Source organism: Bubalus kerabau, chromosome 15 (genome assembly GCF_029407905.1).
Source record: "Bubalus kerabau isolate K-KA32 ecotype Philippines breed swamp buffalo chromosome 15, PCC_UOA_SB_1v2, whole genome shotgun sequence".
Taxonomy (NCBI): domain Eukaryota; kingdom Metazoa; phylum Chordata; class Mammalia; order Artiodactyla; family Bovidae; genus Bubalus; species Bubalus kerabau.
Genome location: NC_073638.1, coordinates 66,902,150 through 66,922,048, shown reverse-complemented (window position 1 = coordinate 66,922,048; position 19,899 = coordinate 66,902,150). Strand labels below are relative to the sequence as shown.

The following is a 19,899-nucleotide window of genomic DNA, read 5'->3' as shown; positions in this document are numbered from 1 at the left end:
AACACAACTAAGAATCAGAGACACGGCTTCAACCTCATCCCAGTGCGCATCAAAAGTATGCCCTTGAGCAGAGGGGGAGAATGCATACATGTATATGTGTGGCTGAGTCCCTTTGCTGTCCACCTGAAACTATCACAATATTGTTAACTGGCTATACCCCAACACAAAACAAAAAGTTTAATAAAAAATTCAATTAAGCCCTGTGATATGCTGTGAAATCAAATGCAAACTTCATATTGAAATCATTTACTAATTCAATTATACTAAAATTATCAGAATTATTACATGTTTTGCTACTTCTAATACATAATTTTCTTCCTATCTACATTTCAAAATTTACATAGAACATTTTAAAGACTTTTATAAACTCTGATATCAACATTTGAAATTTTTTGTTTTAAATTTTTATTATATATTAAAAAATTTCTTGAGGCTTGAAACAAATTATTTTATTAAAATATCATCTCTGAAGTAAAAGTCTTTTGAATTGTGAAAAAAAAAAAAAGAAAAGCAGTATGACCCTGAGTGAAAGGCCTCTTTAAAGTTTCTTTGTTTGTAAAATGAGGATAATGATACCTGTAAGTACTCACTAAATGGATGCTACCATTATTTACTAATAGGCTTCTCTGGTGGCTCAGATAGTAAAGAATCCACCTGCAGTGCAGGAGACCTGGGTTAAATCCCTGGGTTAGGAAGATGCCTTGGAGAAGAGAATGGCTATCCACTTCAGTATTCTTGCCTGGGGAATTCCATGGACAGAGGAGACCGGCTGGCTACAGTCTATGGGGTCACAAAGAGTGGGATATGACTGAGTGACTAACACTTTCACTTTTCACATTATTTACTAATAACCCTAACCCTAATTGTAACCCCCTATAACAGCACCACCACTCCATTTTACAGATGAAAAAAGTGAGAAGTAGAGAAATGAATGACATCCCAAGGGCAGAGCTGGAATACAACCGGGGCCTGGCCCTTGCTTTCAACCATGGACAGGGGACTCAGTGCTGAGTGAAGGCAGCTATGAGTGGGCATGTGAAGTCAGCTTGGCCGCATTTATTCAGCCAGGTTACTGGTAATGCCTCAATACCAGTAGCATAGGTGGTAACCTCTGTGACTGCTAAAGATTTTGCCAAGGCTTTGGCAGACTCAAACCCAAACCAGGTACTAGAAAACCACCCCCCTGCCTAGAGGATCCCAAGAGTCTCTTTTAAAAGAGATACAGCTAGACGTTTTCAGTTTTTTCAACCACAGCCGGTCTGTGACTTCCTTGTAGCAAGCCAGTTGCAGGTCAGCCATTTCCCTCTAATTCTCACCTTGGTTCTTGTGAGCTTCAGCAAACAGTTATACAAAAGGGCCCGCCCCTAAGATACCATCCCCTGGACAGAGTCTCTCTGGGTCAGACATCAGTTTCAATTTCAATTCCACTTGTCTTGAGGTGACAGGCACCCAGGTCCTATTTAATTAGGCTGCATAGCAAATATCTTTCAAGGCTTCAGCTGATTTTCACTCCACTCCACCAGAGAAGAAAATCAGTGTTAAGTTGAGATAATGCCCCGCTGTCTGCCTTCAGGGAACTGGTGATGAAGGTGGTCTGAGGGATGTCTGCTCGGCCCGTGCAGCCTGCAGGGGTTCAGGGATCCAGCATGCCTTTACGTGGCTGTATTGTAAATGTCAGTCTTTGCTACTTGGATTCCTTGGAGGCCGTATCTGTTTCTCATTCTCTGTTTACCCCGAGTGTTCACCAACATGCCTGGCACTTACGATGAATCTGGTGATGGGTACACAGTCTCTCTCACAACCTGCCTCGGCCGAGGAGACGGGAGTCAGCTGGTGAAGGGAGCGGTGGGGAAGGTTGACCTACAAGCAGAAGCTAGGTGCAGCAGGAAAGCAGATTTTCCTCCTAGGATTGCTAAGATCCACCTGCTAGGAGAACGCCTACAGGAGGTGGTGTGACATGTTAGGATCGCCCACTCTGGAGGAAGACCAGAATTTCCACCCAAGCCCTTCTGAGCTGTGCAGGTTCTGTAACTCATGATAGTAGTGAGCGAGACTGACAAAGTCTGGTTTTCATGAAGCTTAACTTCTAGTAAAGAAAGGCAAGTAATAAGGGAGTTACACAAATTAATACTTTCGGATGGTGCAAAGTACTATGAAGACAACAGAGCAGGATTCTGAGACAGCGAATGATGGGTGCATGTGTGTTTAGGGGGCAAAAGTATCGGGGTCTACTGCTCGGAGTCGACGACTATTAAGTGAGATAACAGATGTAAACGATCTGGCATCCTCACTAACAAGAAAAGAGCACTCAACTGAAAGTCAACTGTTTTATGTTACTTTATCCTGAGGTCAGCTGCTTTTCTCTCAGCTCACAGAGGCTGAGCCCCTGATATAGGCAGGTGATGGGAAGGCAGGGTGGAATCAGATATGAGCTCAGAGTCGGGCAAAGAATGTAGCCTGTGTGTTATGAGAGAAGGAAGAAGTGGTAAATTCCACCTATAGAGTCAGCAAAGGCTATCACGTATTGTTGACAGATGGACTGGTATGATCCAGGAAGACTATGGGGCCAGAAGAAGGGCATGCCAGGTGGAGAGAACAGCTGGAAAAAACTCTTGAAGATGCAACACAGCTTGGCATGTTCAGGGAGCTGTGAGAAACTCAGACTGGCTAGAGATCAAGTGCAAGAGGGCATGCCGAGGAGAAGCATCTCATCAGCAGCTCCTAATGCTCATCTTCATGGGTCTGAAGTCTCTCCTAAGGAGCTGTGGTGGGGGCTGTGGACGGGAAAGAACAGGAGATGAGAAGTGTGGCAGAGCTCCATATGGCGTCTACCACACTGCTAGCATTCCACTCCAAAACGTGAATAAGGGCTATGTTGAAAATGTGCAGCCTGGGTTCTGTGTGACGCTCCCTCTGGCAGCACAAACAGATGTTTCGAGGAGGGGGAAAACCAAACACCCAGTGGTAACTCAATATAAATCCCATGTCGGTGGAAGGCAGACATCGGGCTGCTCAAATAGGACTGGATCATCAGTGCAAGCCTGAGACTCAGCCTAGATGAGGAATGCAGGTGCCAGTGCATGATGCTGGGGGTCTGGAGTGAATGGACTCTTGTTCCCAAGAAGAACCAAGGACTCCCTCTTTGTCAAAGCCAGATTCACTTGTCCAAGGGTCTAAGGCCCATGGCGGGGGGCGGGGGGAGGGACTTTCTTTAAGAGGGCTGTGTAACAGGGAAACAGGAAACTACAAGGAGGTTGTTTGTGCCAAGTTAGTAACTCAGGCACCTCTGCCAGCACGTCTTCTCTGAGATGAGCGCAGAGGAGATGTTTGTGTAAGGGCACCATTCAGACAGAGGCCTGGTTCCCTGCCTGTTTATTACTGCATCCTATCCCTGCCCCTGCAATACACACTTTTTAGTCAGGAGTCTCCCCAGGAAATGGAGAAGAAATTAAGAACATCTCATCTCCATTCCCAATATTCCAAAAGCTTATGATACAGTCAACAGGTCTGGCCTGTAGGAATCTGCCCTTACTGGGAGGAAGGCTGCTCGAAGCTGACAGCCAAGGAAGGAGATGAACATCACGTCCAATGTGCATTCAGCATCTTACCTGAGGCTCTCCCCGGACTCCAGGTCAGTGCTGTCAGAGACAGAGCATTAGTCTGGCCGGAAGAGAGGGAGGTGACCCCACACACATGAACACACCGAGCAGGAGAGCCGAAGCACAGTGAGAAAAGAGGAACTGAACACTACACGCCTATCATCCTTTTGCCTGCCACTGCCCAGAAGGTGATGGCACCCCACTCCAGTGTTCTCGCCTGGAAAATCCCAGGGATGGAGGAGCCTGGTGGGCTGCCATCTATGGGGTCGCACAGAGTCAGACACGACTGAAGTGACTTAGCAGCAGCAGCTCAGTCATAAGACGGAACAAAGACCACTGCTCTGACTCAAAGGGCTGCCCTAGGCATTGGAGAAATGAATAGATACCCAACATGACATTATGCAGAAAGCAGCCATCGCCTTCGTTACATGCAAAAGATCACATAAGCTATTAAATCTAAAGACCTTATCAAAGTCATTTACCTTAAATCTAAGGTACTCACTAGAGCTGAGCTCCCAGAGTTAAAAATCAGTAGATATTACAAGACAAGAGTAGGCCATGGGATCACCATAAACACTTGAGCACGGATAAGTTTTTGGGTGAGTCAGCCAGAAGCTGATGGGTTGAGATGGATGGTTAAGTTTCACTGGGGAAAAAGAAGTAATACTCCTTAAAGGGCCAGGACTAGGGTATAAGTACAGGATGCTGAAGGAAGCAGATACAGATCTTCAAATACATGTTCTGTCTTCCTCCCAGGTTTTCCTGAAGCCAGCTGTGCTGTGATACTCAAATGACATAACCCTACCACTTCAGACCTGGTTCATCCATTTTCAGAAGAACCTGTCTATGGCTCAGTCTCAACATATGTCAGATATTTTGAGACTGATTGCTGATACCTGGAAGGCAACTGTCCTCCACTGGCCCAGTCACAGCACTCAGCTAGCCAGAGCAGACAACACTCTGACCACCTGATGCAGAGAGCTGACTCACTGGAAAAGACCGTGATGCTGGGAAAGACTGAGCGCGTGAGGAGAAGGGGGCGAGAGAAGATGAGATGGTTGGACGGCATCACCAATACAATGAACATGAGTTTGAGCAAACTCCAAGAGATGGTGAAGGGCAATGAAGCCTGGTGTGCTGCAGTCCATGAAGTGAAAGCCACTCAGTCAGGTCCAACTCTTTGCGACCCCATGGACTATACAGTTCATGCAATTCTCCAGGCCAGAATACTGGAGTAGATAGCCTTTCTCCTGCATTGTGGGCGGATTCTTTACCAGCTGAGTCACAAGGTAAGTCCATGAATACTGGAGTGGGTGGCCTATCCCTTCTCCAGCGAATCTTCCCAACCCAGAAATTGAACCAGGGTCTCCTGCATTGTAGGTGGATTCTTTACCAACTGAGGTATCAGGGAAGCCCAATCCATGGGTTCTCCATTTACCACCTGATTCCCCGGCCTCAGTTTCCTCACCTGTACAACAAGTCTGTACAACAGGCTCACAGGTTCTTCGTGAATCTAAGGGGCATATGGCACATGGCAAATGCTCATTAAGCGGCTGTTCTTGTCAGGAAATGGTGTGCAAGACAGCACCTGCAACTTTCCCCACTCAGCTCTGCTCCCTTCCTCCTGCCTGGATCAGATGCTCTCTCAGACTCCACATTCGGAGTCCCGGTCGGAATTAAAGTTTACACAGGACAGTAAGCATATTGGTAAGCACGAGAAACTGACGAAAGTACACAGATCTTCTGCTTTCCCTACCCGCTCACCCGCTCACTACTTAGAACGCACCACACAGTCCTCACCCAGCCCTGCCCAGATGGGTCGGAGGGCCAACAAAATAAATATTTCAGCTCATCACTTAGGGGAAAAGATGAAAGGATCCCTTTAGGGGTGGTTTCTAAATTAAAAATAAATTTTGCTGTGAGACAATAAGGCCACTCTTCCCTAAAAACTATTTTTATGGCTCTGGGCTAAAATATATATAAAAAAGAAAGAAAAGAATAAAAAGATGAGAATTCTGTATATAAGAGTTTAAGAAAAGTCTATGAAACTACTTGACCTATGGAAAGAGAAAGCTCTATTCCTTCTCACATGGCTTCTCCCATCTCTCTGAAGTCTGATTTCATTTCACCAGCTTTCCTGATCTCTATTACAGACATCACAGACACAGGCTATTGTGTCATTTAAGGTATACAATGTGACGATTTGATACATGTGTATATTGTGGAATGTTTCACATAGTAAGGTTAGTTAACACATCCTTTGCCTCGCATAATTAGACTTTGCTATTGTTGTTATGATCTAAGTCTGATTTCTGACAGTGCTCGGAGCCCGGTGGGACAAAGGACTCTGGTGGCTACTCAGATGCCTCCTCTGGCCCATGGAGGAGGATGGGAAGACCAGTGTCTTGAAATGGCACTAGATTAACTGCAGGAACCCAGCAACAAAGGCCGGAACCACTGGTCTACAAGGAGGACAACATGATCACCCACTTAGCTCTGATTTATTTTAAATGGCATGAATAGTCGCAGGGTAACTGTAAAGGGCACTCTTGCCAGGGGTCAAAACGAGACTCTCTGATGAGCCTCCAGCACAGGAATGTGAAACACGTCTAGAGGAGGAGAGTAGAATGACTACACGAATCTGACATAACTCCATACTAGAGGCTTTATTTTCTCCCTTTCATTCCAACTCCCCCTCCCCTCCCCTCTGGTAAAGAACAGTAATAGCATTGAAATCCACAGATAATCCTTAAATCTCTGTGGCAGCTCCAGTTCTAAACTCCTCCTTCACACTGATGGTTTTAACAGCTGTTAACAAGTCATAACAAGGCCTTCTCTTGCTCCAGCCTGCAGTATCGATATCCTTTCTCTTGCCCTACTCAGATCATACCAGCCTTCAAGTCCACGTGTTTCACGAGGCTGTGCTGACCCTCCAGCCTACATGTGTGTGTGCTCATCATATCCAGCTTTTTGCGACCCCATGGACTGTCCCCATGGACCTCTGTCCATGGGATTGTCCAGGCAAGTATACTGGAGCAGGTTGCCATTTCCCCCTCCGGGGGATCTTCCTGACCCAGGCATCAAACACACATCGTGAGCATCTCCCACACTGCAGGTGGATTCTTTACCACAGCGCTACCTGGGAAGCCCTACAGAGACTCCAGCCTACAGAGACTACTCATCATTCCCCCTCAGACTCTCAGGGTCTGGGTCCTGTCTGTAGGGCCCTGGGGAACTTAGCAGTTCCACAGATCATGGTGGAGTGGTAGAAATACAGGATCCTGAGGGCGGGTGGATAAGACCAGGCAAGCTAAAAGCAGCCTAGTTAAGAGAATATGCATGAAAATTGCCATGGAGGCAAGGCACTGAAGGGGCAGAGTGGCAGCTGGAGCAGTGAACCATGTCTATAAACAGGATCATTCATTATAAAGCCCAAACTTCAGAAGGTCCACAAGGGCTAGGAAGTAGAGTACAAGGTGAATAGGACTGAAGTGTTCAGGAGGGGGCTGTGAACACGGTGGGCACTGGAAGCCTCTTTAGGCCATCTAAGCTGTGTGATTTGGGGCAAAGTGCCTAAAAAGTTCAAGAGTCACAAAGATGGGGATGAAGTACTTAATGTGAAATCCACTTCCCTGGCATTGACCCCCTCCACTACAGGTATCTCTTGTGGTGCTATTAACCTGGTAGGATGCTTGCCTGTTCCTCCTCTGGACAGCTGGCAGCCTCTCAAAGGCATATATTGTGACTTATCAGAAATCTGATGAGCAGTGTTGTGTCTAAGAGTTGTGAAATGGAGGTAAGGGCTTTGCATTTTCCCTCCATTTCCTATACCTCAATCACCTTTCCCTTGGTGAAGAGAATAGGAATTAGAAGATTAAGAAAAGTAGGAGGCAGTCTAGACCCCCACCCTGGGGGGGGGCGGACCATGGCTCTAGTGATGGCAGGAGGCTCCTAAGGGCGCTGCACGCCTCTCGCAGGGCTAACACGCACACTGCGGAAACGTACTTCCAGCCGCACTGCACGCCTCTCGCAGGGCTAACACGCACACTGCGGAAACGTACTTCCAGCCGTACTGCGCTCCTTCTCTCTGATTTCATTTCGTTTGGGATTGGTGTTGTTTAAGAACAATGGAACCTTACCCATCCCACAATTCTCTCCTGATTATACCTCCAGACACGCTGGACAGGGGGAGCCAAGGTGGGAAGGCATCTGGAGCCGTGCCTCCTGCTGCCTCCCAGGTGCTCTGGGACCCATCATCTTGCTTTGGCGGAGCAGAGCCTGGCTGCATCCTCCAGTCCCCACTGCCTTCTCAGAGGTCAGCCACAAGGTCACGTCAGCAACAAGCAGCGATTACAGGTTGCATGCCTCCTGAGAATATCCTTCCAGTGTCAAGCGACTGTTAAAAGCACTTAAGGAAATCACAAGTGGGAGGTGAGAGAATACTTTGGGGAGGGATGGGATAAGGAGGGCAGAAAGGAAAGCAGCAGCCCACCTCCTGCCTTGGAGGGAAAAACAGGCCAGAAAAAGCAAAACTGGTTCTAAAGAAGGGGCCCTCCTTTGGGAAACGCAGAACACTGCATTTTTCAACCATTTAACTGCTAAGGCCAAAACATTTCAGGGTGCCTGGGAAACCTTTTGCTGATAGAATAAAATGAAATTTTAAGCAACTTTGTATTTCTTAAAAATTAATCAATGGCATGTATTATAATAGGTATTTATATATAGTCTCTCATCCAATTTGGACTGCATCTTTGTGAAGAAGACATTTTGATTCCCCATTTTACAGATGTGTAAACTGACGTTCAGAGAAGTCAGTGGCTCGATCATGTTTGGAGTTCAAGTTTGTCTGACTGCAAAGCCAATGTTCTTCCTACCAAAAAAAAAAAAAAAGAAAGAAATGTGAGCTGTGACTCTTTGCCAGGGCTGCCTCATTCTGACCTACCTGCTCTGAGTTACTCCTGGGTTAATCAGGTATCAGCGTGTGGTGTGGGGTCTGTAGAGCACAGTGGCCCTTCCTGGGATCCATTTAAAAGAAGAGCAAACCTATCTATCATAAGTGGGCTCACTGAGTCTCTGATAGACGCGTTCTTCCCTCTTCTAGGTGTCAATGACCACCTAGAGGAGAAGGACTGGGATCTGAGACCAGCAGGCAGTGTAGCCCAGGTCACTGTCCTCTTTGAGTTTGGTATCCTCATCTGTAAAACGGGTTCAACAAAACCTTTATAATTGAGCAGTTGTGAAGTCTAAATAAGACACCTTATTAGAATCCTTAATATAATATCTGGCACAAGGTAAATACTTAATGACAGCTATTATTGCAATTTGTTTTTATTTCAGACCGTTTTGGAAAATACATAGGTTTAGCTTCAATTAGTTCCCATTCAGTAGATACTATTTATTATTCAGAAATTTTTTTAAATCTTGAGTTTGTTTCATACCCAAGAACAACTATTACAAAAGAATGGCAGTGGAAGCACAGACAATTTGAGTTCAGGAAACACAGTCATATTCTCCTGGGTGCTGGTCTTCTCCCTATCTGTTCAGTCATCTTTGTTGTTCAGTCGCTAAGTCCTGTCCGACTTTTCTGGGACCCCATGGACAGTAGTCTGCCAGTCTCCTTTATCTGTGGGATTTTTCAGGCAAGAATACTGGAGTGGGTTGTCATTTCCTCCTCCAGGGGATCTTCCAGACCCAGGGCTCCAACCTGCACCTCCTGCATTGGCAGGTGGGTTCTTTACCACTAAGCCACCAGGGAAGCCCATCAATCATCTTAGAGCAGACTGTAAGTACAGCTACTTAGAGACTAGAAACTTATGTTATATATATATGTATATATATATATATATATATATATATATATATATATATATATACGGCAGGAGCCTTGAGCACTTTAGGAGGCAAAAGACATGTATAGGATGAATTAATGCAAATAGCTCTGCTTTTAGTTATACAGTCCCCTGAAGGCACATTTACCTGAGGAACTCTCGTAAGATGGGCAACTCCTCGGGAGGGCAGTTTAGGCTGCTTCCCTGGCTTGCCAGCCAGCTTAGTCGAGCAGGGAGCAGTGAACTGAAGGAGAATCAGGCTGATACTGTGTCCTAGCTCCTGCTCCTCACTCTGACCCCAACAGGGCCACAAAGACCTAGATTTCTCTGTGGGTTTTACTCTCTGGTACTTCTGACTCTAAGCGGGTGGTAAACTGCATCTTGCTCGAAGACCATGGAAACCTGAAGCCACTGGCGCAGGAGGCAGCTTCCATCTGCATCCTCATTCCTGCACCCCTTTCAGAAAGGCTTTCCAGGTTGAAGCAAGACTAAACCCTGTCGCGGGGCAAAAGTAAACTGCTTTATATCACTGCCCCGAGGAAATGATGAACAATCTTTCCCTTACTGTTCGACTCCTTTTCTTTTCGAGGATACAGCAAGCCATTCCAGTTGTTTGAATTTGCAAGAATGGAGACTTTGAGACGCAAGAGATTCAACTCAGAGCTAGATTCATTTGTGTTTTAATTAAACCCCCAAACAGTATATTTGGTTCTACAGAACTTCCTGTAAAATAGACTTTTCAGTGTAGGACAAGTTCAAGTAGCTTTGTGGCATGAAGGGAAGAGCAATAACTTCTTTGAGTACTGCACTGGTCTTAACTGGGCTTATACTGGTAGGTAGATTTGGGGAAACCAGTTCTCTCAAGTCTGTCTTTCAGGTATTGACAGAAGAGTCAGGTGACTAATTGTATAAAAATTAAGGCTCCAGAGACTCAGAGGGAAAAGTACTCCCTATGAAACAGGAAAGGATAGATATTAAAATTCCACAGCCTCATTTTTTGATAGATTTTCAGCAATAAAAATCTAGTGAGATTTAAGATTACTTAGAGACTAGAAACAAATTTTGCGCCCCCCCCCAGCCAAATTTTAGAGTCATGCTTGCCCCTTTTTTTATTAAAGGCAAAACCAAACATTTCCAGACCCCCCCCAATATTTGCATTTTGCATATGTGTATACAAACACGCATGCCCAAACCCATTACCCATTCTAAATTCAGTTTGCAACCTCTATTTCTTCTTTAATTTGCCTTGCAGTCAGAGTGGCCAATTTTTATTAACAGGCAATTCCCGAATATCTAAAAGATTTCGCTGAAAAAGGTGCAGTATAAAAACATAGGATTTTATAGAAATGTAGGGTACTCATACATTCTGTAAACCACCACATCACCTCCTTTAAAATTCCTAGAACCTTTGAATGGGGATTCACAATATTGGGCCTGACAGGTTATCTTCCAGGTACCCTATAACTGCTGAGATCCCAAGCCTTGGAAAGGATATGTTTGGTATCAGTTCAGTTCAGTTCAGTCACTCAGTTGTGTCCGACTCTTTGCAACCCCATGAATCGCAGCTCACCAGGCCTCCCTGTCCATCACCAACTCCCGGAGTTCACTCAAACTCACGTCCATCGAGTCGGTGATGCCATCCAGCCATCTCATCCTCTGTCGTCCCCTTCTCCTCCTGCCCCCAATCCCTCTCAGCATCAGAGTCTTTTCCAATGAGTCAACTCTTCACATGAGGTGTCCAAAGTACTGGAGTTTCAGCTCTAGCATCATTCAGATATACCTAAAAACATCACCGTAAGAACCCCCTGCAGACAGCAGGCTAAATGTCTAGCACTTCTTGGTCCACAAATTGTTTCAAATATAGGGGAGGCCTGCCCCAGCCTCTCTCCATAAAGGCAACGTTCTACTACTATTGGGCATTTCAGACTCTGTGACTATTACCATCCCTCTATTTCATAGACAGACTCTTACCATAAAGATCAGGTCACATAATTAATTCCAAACTGAGCACATTCTGCTCCCTGGTGGGCCTGTCTCACTATTTACCCTCAATATCAAAAAGGCTGTGATGGTGTGTGCTGACTGATGAGATTGGCTTCTACCAAGCACATCAACCTTGCTGGCTATACACACGAGGTCAAGAAGATCTTGGGGGTACCCCCAAACGTGGACCCCTCAATCAGCAAGGCTCTCTCTCTGCCTTTCTAACAATGTCTGACTATAATTTATGCCCACTGGGTAGGCCCTTCTATCCCTTAGGAAACCTGCTTGCATAGGTTTGCTGATGTTCACAGCACATTACTTCCAATGTGCCCTTCCAGGAAAGAGACAGACTCCTACTTCAGGCACACAATTCATTCTGACCCAAACATCCTATCTGCTGCATGAATGCAAAAACATATGCACACACACAGGGCGGCCCTCATTTTCTCTGGAGTAATGGGAGCCTGGGCAATACTTTAAGTATTCATTTCCCAACATAAATTAGAATGGAGCATTGAAAACACCAGTGACATCTGCACGGATCCAGAATGTACTCATTATGGTTGGTGCTATTACAATGAAAGGAAATGCATTCATAATGGCAGGACATTTGACATAATGTGTTGCTGGATTCCGTGTCCATAAAGCAATAATGAAGAAACAGGAGTGGGTCAAATAAATTAGGAGTAAGAGGGGCTTGGGATGAGGTGGCTTCAAGGGCTCTGGGCAATGTCAGTGAGCTGGTATATTCACTGGGTTCATAGGGAGAAAGTTATGAGAGTTTCAAGGTAGCAGAGGCAAGAAGGGCATCAGGCTGACACTCTGGAGAACTGAGGTCTGAATCCTGGCTCTGTTGTATGCTAGCTTTGTGATCCTGGGCAAGCACGTCAATATGCCCTTGGTTATGTCCATACCTGGACTACTCATTTCTAACAAGAGGAGATAGACCTCAAGCACTGCATGAGGAGGAAAGGAGAGACCATATGTTAAGTGCTCAGCTAGAGTCTGGTGTGTAATAAGCATATGTCAACATTAGCTCTCCGTTTTCTTTTTTGTTATCACTAAATAAATGTTCAACTCTGTGATTTCAGGCACCATCTAGCTCTCCAAATCTCAGTTTCTTCTGCAAAGTGGAGCTAATAACACTGGCTCTTCCTACTGTGTGAGCTTATTACAAAGAGCAAGTGAAATGGGAAGTTTGGCAAGATACTATTGATTGGCTGAATTTAGTCCTTCTCAACTCGCTCTCCCTGCTGCTTTCTACTCTGGGGTGAGGAAGGGTTAAATATCTGCATACCAAGCCTGTACTGCAGTGGGGGATGGGGACACGGAGCCCAGTTCAAGCCTCTGACATAGAAGGATAAGTCGGGGGGCTGTTTGCTGGAAAAAAGCATTCACTTTTCTGATTAATGCAGACGTGGCCCTTCTTCATGCTTGAACATGGATAAGACACCCAGAGCTGCTGCCCTTTTTCAATCTTAAGGCAACAAGCACGAAGGAAAAGCCCAGGGAGTTTCAGAGGAACATGGCAGTACGGTCATCATTAGCCACTGAACCAATGCCAGCACTCACCTCCCTCCAGACTTATTATGTGAAACAAATAAACCTCTGTTTGCTTAAGCTACTGATACCAGAGTCTTCTCTTACTCAAAGCTGAACACAATTCTGATACAATGCATTAAGTACTCTGGAGAATTAAAAGCCCTATATATAAGTACATGATCCTTCCTCTGCCAAGAACTTCATTCCCTTGGACCCATCTGGCTAATTTATCTATGTCCTTTAAACTTAGGTTTAGTAATGTCTCCTCTAGGAAGCTCTCCAAGGCCCTATGGCTTGCCTTTCTCCTGCCCTCTGGGCTTCTCAAAGCACTCCATAGCACCCGGACCAGCACATGTTCCACTGCTTTGTAATGAGCCATCTCCTCATCTCTTTGCTCCACCAGATGCTTTAAATGTCTCAACAACAAGGATCCCTATTTTACCCACTTAAAAAATTTCGTAGCACTTGTCATTAATACCTGGCACACAGAAATAACTCATTAAGGATTTATTGAAATACTGAACAAACCAACAAAAGCATGACCTGAAAGGACATGAGAAGTAAGTGAGAGCCTGTGTAGTCTCATTGTCCATCCAGATTTTTGAGATACTGCAAATAGCTTTCTAATTCCTGTTATTACTTTTGGGGTATCTGGGTTGGGACAGCCTATGTTAGGTCTAGGCAGTGATTTATTGCTTTAGGTCACCCCACTTGATTCTAGTTTGAGTTCATGACAGTCCCCTATTCCTACCTCCTAAACTATTTTTTGCTGTGTATTGACTGAGTCCATACTTACCTACAAAAAGAATTTTATTTCCTTCCTTCTGGTAACCAGGCTATCCTGGTTATCCTGTGATAACCAAAGGTATCCTGGGAATAATGCTATATAGAACCAAAATAAATGTTCACCGCCCCCCCCCAGCAGCCTGCATCCTAGGTATCTGAGTTCTCCCTGTGTGACTGGGTTTCTGGGAGCGCCTGTCTGACTCTGCCATACCTGGGTCCTTGCCATCCTCGAACATACAATGTGAGGTCCTCAGGCTCAGCCTGTGGTATGTGGTTCTCTAGAAGGAAATACATGTAAACTCTCATGTCCTCTCTTTGTGGATAAAGCCAGCTTGTCTCCATGACTTGTAGAGATCATAGCCTTCTTGAAGCCACATTTAACCCATTGCAGAATACCAAGAAAAAGAGTAATGCCGAATAACGTAATATTATGATTCAGATTATAAATCAGAAACGTGTTCCATTATGAGGCATGTTATATTTTCAAAAAGTCTAAAAGGTGAAGTGGCCTGCTGTGACGGTCACCAGCGGCCAGCCTCGAGTCTGAACTCCCGATCCCTTTGCCTCTAATGCTCACATGCCCATTTTTGCTTGGCTGGCCCCTTTGTTCAGTCAGGTTTCAGCTCAAAAGTGACCTCCTTAGCCCCTCTTTGAACACCTTATCTTTAGCAGCTTCGCCTCCCCAACCCCCTTCTATCAAGTCACCCTTTTTCATTTCCTTTCTAACACTGCTATCTGAAATTATTTTCTTCATTTAATGGTTTACTAGTTTTTTTTTTGTCTATCTCTTCTCACCAGAATTATATTCCAACAGGGAAGGGATCGCACCTGTCTTGTTCATCATGTATCTTTAGTCGTAAGAGCTGTGCCTGGCATAATAGAGGTGTTTAATAAACATGTGTTGAAAATGAGTAAGAAGAGAGTGGGCGTGTATTTACCCAGGAAATCCACTTTGGTAGCCTTTACTTGAGTTTCCCTTTGGGAGTGAGGATGAGGATGGGGTTGAGGGCCAAGAGGAATCCTTAGGAGGGAGAGGTCGGTTGTGGGACGCTCCGTGGAGATATGGAAAGAGCCAGAGTTTTGGTTCTGCTACTGTCCTAACTGGAACACGTCCCTCGATCTCGCTGAGCTTCAGTTTGTCATCTGAATGGTGAACCGCTTCAGCGGATCAGTGTAACAATTAAATGAGACAGCAGGCACGTGGTGAGTAAGTCTGTTCCCCTCCGCCTGGCCTTTGAGGCTGTAAAAGGAGGAAGCAGTCCAGGAGCCCTGGGAAAATCGGGAAAGTCGGCTAACGCTTTCCCCGCTTCTAGCAGTCACCTTAGCAACCGCAACAATCCTTCATGGAGATAATGTCAACCTGCTGCATCATGGAGGCTAGCCCACGGGCCAGCTGTGAAGTCCTGAGGATGTTCTGAAAACACTGAGCATGAGTCTACTTCGCAAGTTTATTAGAAATGCATTCCTCTCTTCTCAACCTTACATCAACCTGCGTTAAACAGAGGCCGATGTTATCCCACAGAGGTAAGCTTATCCATCTGCTTAAAGAGCTATGGGTGCTGATTCTGCCACAGCATGTGCTTACTGTAGTCTCATCAAAATCAGACATTCAAAGCCATCAAAAATTTGTGGTCTCCAGGCCTGCTAGACACACTTCTGGTGACCTCTTCTTTGATAGATATTTACTGGTTTAAACACATTTAAATCCTTACACTTAATTTTTTCTACCTGTTCATTTGTTAATTCAACAAGCATTAACTTAGTGCCAATTGCATGTTTAACCCTAAGAGTTACCATATTCTCAAAGTTATTAAATGGTAAGCACTATGCCTAACCTTTATGAGCATCAGATCATTCGATCTTCATTTCACCCCACAGGCATTAAAATTATACCCATTTTACAGACAAGAGAGTTGAAACCCAGGAGTTTACGTAAATTGCTTACATGGACAATTAATGGTGACCAGAACTTTAACCTAGGTCTTTCTGACACCAACACCAACCCCATTCTGTTTCACAATACTCTAGCAAGTAGGTCTTGAAAAGGCACTTGGTACTTATTAGGGTCCTAGATACTTTCATGAATTAAAAAGAAACAATGCTAGACTACTTGACCTTTCTCAGGAACTCTGTCTTACTCTTCTTTGCATTCCCAACCCCTTAAACAATAATGAGAATGTGACTCCTGTTCTCAAAGATACAATAGAGCCAAATAGACAAGTGTGCACGAAAAGACCTTAAGAAGAAGCCCAACACACAAACTCTATAGGGTACAAAATGTGTGTGTGACTACCACTAGGGGATGGGTTTAACTTTATAACTAAGCAACAAAATAAGGAGACTGGATGAGCCTGGGCATCAGAGATTCCAATGCTTATAAGGGCCCCATCAGTTCAATTCAGTCGCTCAGTCTTGTCTGACTCTTTGCGACCCCATGAATCACAGCACTCCAGGCCTCCCTGTCCATCACCAACTCCCGGAGTTCACTCAAACTCACGTCCATCAAGTCAGTGATGCCATCCAGCCATCTCATCCTCTGTCGTCCCCTTCTCCTCCTGCCCCCAATCCCTCCCAGCATCAGAGTCTTTTCCCACGAGTCAACTCCCCATAGGTAACATGAATGAATGAGGCAAGCAAACTGGGCCAGGTGGAGTCTGGTAAACCGCAAAGTGCATACCCCTTCTAAGGAGCCAGCCGGTCAATGTCATGGGTGAATACAGATTCAACACTGCTAAAAATTCTGAATTTTCAAATGAAGCTGAAAAAAAATCTGCTTTTTGATGTGAAATCTTTCAACTTTTAAATGCTGCTCAGTTGGAAAAAATACTTTATGAGGCAAACAGAACGCCTCTGGGCTAGATTTGGCTGGCTGATGACCCATGAGTTTGCAGTTTGGGGATTAGGCTGCATTTCATAATCTTTTCACCATCAAGGGCCCCCATGTACCCTCCAAAGGCTTCAGAATTTGAAACTCTTTGTCTAACATACAAAATTTTTGAATATTTAATTAGTTTTCTTGTGTGAATTAAATAATCAATAACTGACAAATTAGGTCACCATGGGGTGAAAAAAGTTAACATAATTCTGCTCTGTTGCAGTTAAATGTAAGATTTCTCACTACAATTTTTGAAATACTGAAAATAGTTCATAGACTTTTATTTCTACCTTCATAGATCCTTTTGGGGTCTGAAGAGCCCAGGTAGAAATTAAACATGTAGACTCTTTAAGATCTGGCGGCAGTAAGGCATAGTGGGGAAAATGTGGGAACTAGAGTCAAACAGAACTGGGCTGAATCCTAGCTCTTTGACTTACTAGCTGAGTGAACTTCAATAAATAATTCAGCATCTTTTACTTATTTGCAAAAGGGAATAATTTGTGATCCTTGTTTTTCTCTTACCATCATATAATTAAAAGAAGCACCCAGATAACAGCCCACTTAATACCATTACGATGATTAAAATAGTTCCAGCTCACAAATGAGCAAAGCAGAAGGCTCCCTGTCGTGAACAGGAGGCATGATGACGCGCACGCTGATGGAGGAGCAGCGCACCTGTGAGCTTCCATTATCCCTTTCATCCGAGGAACTCCAAGTGCGCGACGACAGCCCAGAGAGATGTAAAAGCAGAAACCTGGTGTGTTTACAAGTCCTGCAGAAAACCATGCATGCCCTGCCTTAGATGAGCAGATGCCAGAGGGTCTAATCCCTCAGTAACTCATGCTAAGTATCAACCAAAAAAACTATCTTTGTTGCCACCACTAACATAATCGATTAATAACTGAACTCATCAGTACAGTGTTTTACTATTCACAAACTCATTCGACGCGCATTTTATCATGTTTCTCACAAGCGTCTAGAGCGGCTGGGGAGGTTCAAGTCAGCCCCATTTTGTGAATCAGAAAACAGAATCTAAGAGGTTGGAACTAGTTTATGGCCACTAAGTTAGCAAGAAATGTAAGTAACTCCATGTGACTTAAAATTCATGGTTTTTCTCATACACCCTGACCTTTCAGAGGCAACAGCAAATGAGAAACAGGGGTGCTGTTAGGAGTCACATGCTGGTTGAGTGTGCATCTTCTGTTTATCTGTGAAATGCTAAGTGTATAAGAAATGAAATTGTTCTGCAATAGACACTAGGTACAGGCACTTAAGGGCACTCTGCTGTCTAACTATAAAAAAACTGTTAAGAAAAATTAAATTGTCATCTTTGATTACATACCAGTTTACTTGTCTAGGGGCGCATAGCAGAATATTGTTCAATTTTTGCTTACCTTTTTCAATTCACCCTTCTGTCCTGTCCCTACCTGGGGGAAGAAAAGCCCTACAAACCACATGACTCCCCACCCCCCACCCTCACCCCCCTTCTACAGTAACTGACGAGACAGGCAGGACCACCTAACTCAAGGGTAGCTAATTAATAGACATGAACTGGCTAGATTTTCTCTCAAGACTGTGGTGAAGCAATGTTGAATTCTGCATCAGAAAACTGCTATATAGCAGGGACCAAAGTGCTGCCAGAACAAGCTGAGATTATAGGGAAAGAGGAGAGACAAAGCAAACAGAAAGTCTGCTCTGTGGGGTGGAGGGTGAAGCAGGAAGGAAGAAGAAAGAGAAAGAAAGAGCAGAGACTGCGAGAGCAACTTTTGGTCTTAACCATTTTCCATGCTTACGCCCACCAGGTACAGAAACGCTTCCTTTGATTGGGTCCTGTGAGAAATGTACCATATCTTTTCCATATCCCACTGTGTTATCTGAACTAGTTGGGGTAGATTTCTGTTCCTTACAATCAAAGAGTCTCTGGTTAATACAACGAGAAACAGGAGCCATAGTTATAACAGAGAACAATTTAAAAAAATTGGAAACAGTTAAAAAGAAATTAAATCTCTTTCTTTTAGATGGCAGAGAAAGAGAAGAAGAGAATGAACTATTGAAACTTCAAAACTCTAAATCATGGCTCCTCAAAATATGCCAAGTTTACTTCCATATGCCTATGCTCTTTCTAAAACCAGAAGGATAAATGTTGGCAAAGCTCTCTTCTTATAAAATAAAGCACAATGCTGACAAAGGACTTAAATAGTGATATAGTACATACTTTTCCCTCGTGCGCCACAGTTCAAAATTCCCTTGTCACTACCAGAACGTGAACGTACAATTATGATGCCCATTCTCTAATCTCCATCAATTAACTTACTGCTGAATAGCTCAGTTCAGGCCACTGGTTCAAATGGGTCAACACCTGGGAAATCTTCCCTGATTTCCCAGGAAGAATTAGCCACTTTTTAGTCTACTTCCCACAGCACTTAGCACGTCTCTCTATGTGGGTTCTCATACCAGTGTGTTAGAATTCTTTGCCCATGAGCTTCATTTCTCAATCGAACTACAAGTGCTTTAAGAGTAGGGCCCGTGGCTCATTCTCTAACCCTGTTGCGCCTCACACAGTGTCTGACATACACACTGATGGAATAATTCAAGGCTCATTAGCTTTGCCTCCTGGGAGACTTCCTAGAAACAATAATTAAGATTTTAAAAATTTTGTAAAGAATCAAGTGGGGTTACAACTATGCACGCAAATTGCATTTAACCATTTCAACTGAATTGGCCTGTAATTTTAGTTTTTAAAAAGGTACCAAAATCATGTCAGAATTTAAACACCTGCTTGTTAAAACGTTATATTTCAAAACACTGGCTGTAGTGGAAGATAAGAAGGAGGTTAAAAACCTCAAACAATTAAGTACAACTCTCATCTTTGGGAACTTAGACTGTACCATTAATTTAATACTGACATTTCAAAGTAGTCATTTAACTAAAATGACCATATGAAAAGAGCACTGAATCCAGCATTTTGGGTGAAGTGGCTAAAAATATCAGGATATAAGAGGGAACCCAGTTTCCTGGAAACAAAGTTTATGGGGTAGGCAGACACTGGTTGATGGCAACTCGGCTTTGATGCAATACTTATGATGCATAATAAGCTGGCACCCTCTTTCACAGCTGCGTTTTCCTACGGGCAAAGCTGAGGGAGGGGGACAAGAAGCCGTTACCAAGTGTGAGGTGACGCTGAAAGGGTTCTGCTGAAGACCACGCTGTCACGTGTTCACTGTATTCTCCACTTTCAAACAAGGAGAGCAGAGACTTCAGGAGCTAAACTGTGATCAAGGTACTA

At 44.3% G+C, this 19,899-nt stretch overlaps 1 protein-coding gene across 2 annotated transcripts in view; it reads right to left on the bottom strand.

The window, feature by feature from the left end:
- The window catches only part of TRIM44 (tripartite motif containing 44), a 109,996-nt gene that overhangs the window by 14,185 nt on the left and 75,912 nt on the right, over positions 1-19,899 (bottom strand). Inside the window, exon 5 of one of the 2 annotated variants that reach the window (XM_055549315.1) lies at positions 8,301-8,469. The exons of the other annotated variant lie outside the window; for it this stretch is intronic. Coding sequence (XP_055405290.1) covers positions 8,436-8,469 — 34 coding nt within the window. The 3' untranslated portion in view covers positions 8,301-8,435. Of the gene's footprint in view, positions 1-8,300; positions 8,470-19,899 lie in introns of those variants that run through there. 2 annotated transcript variants of the gene reach the window in all.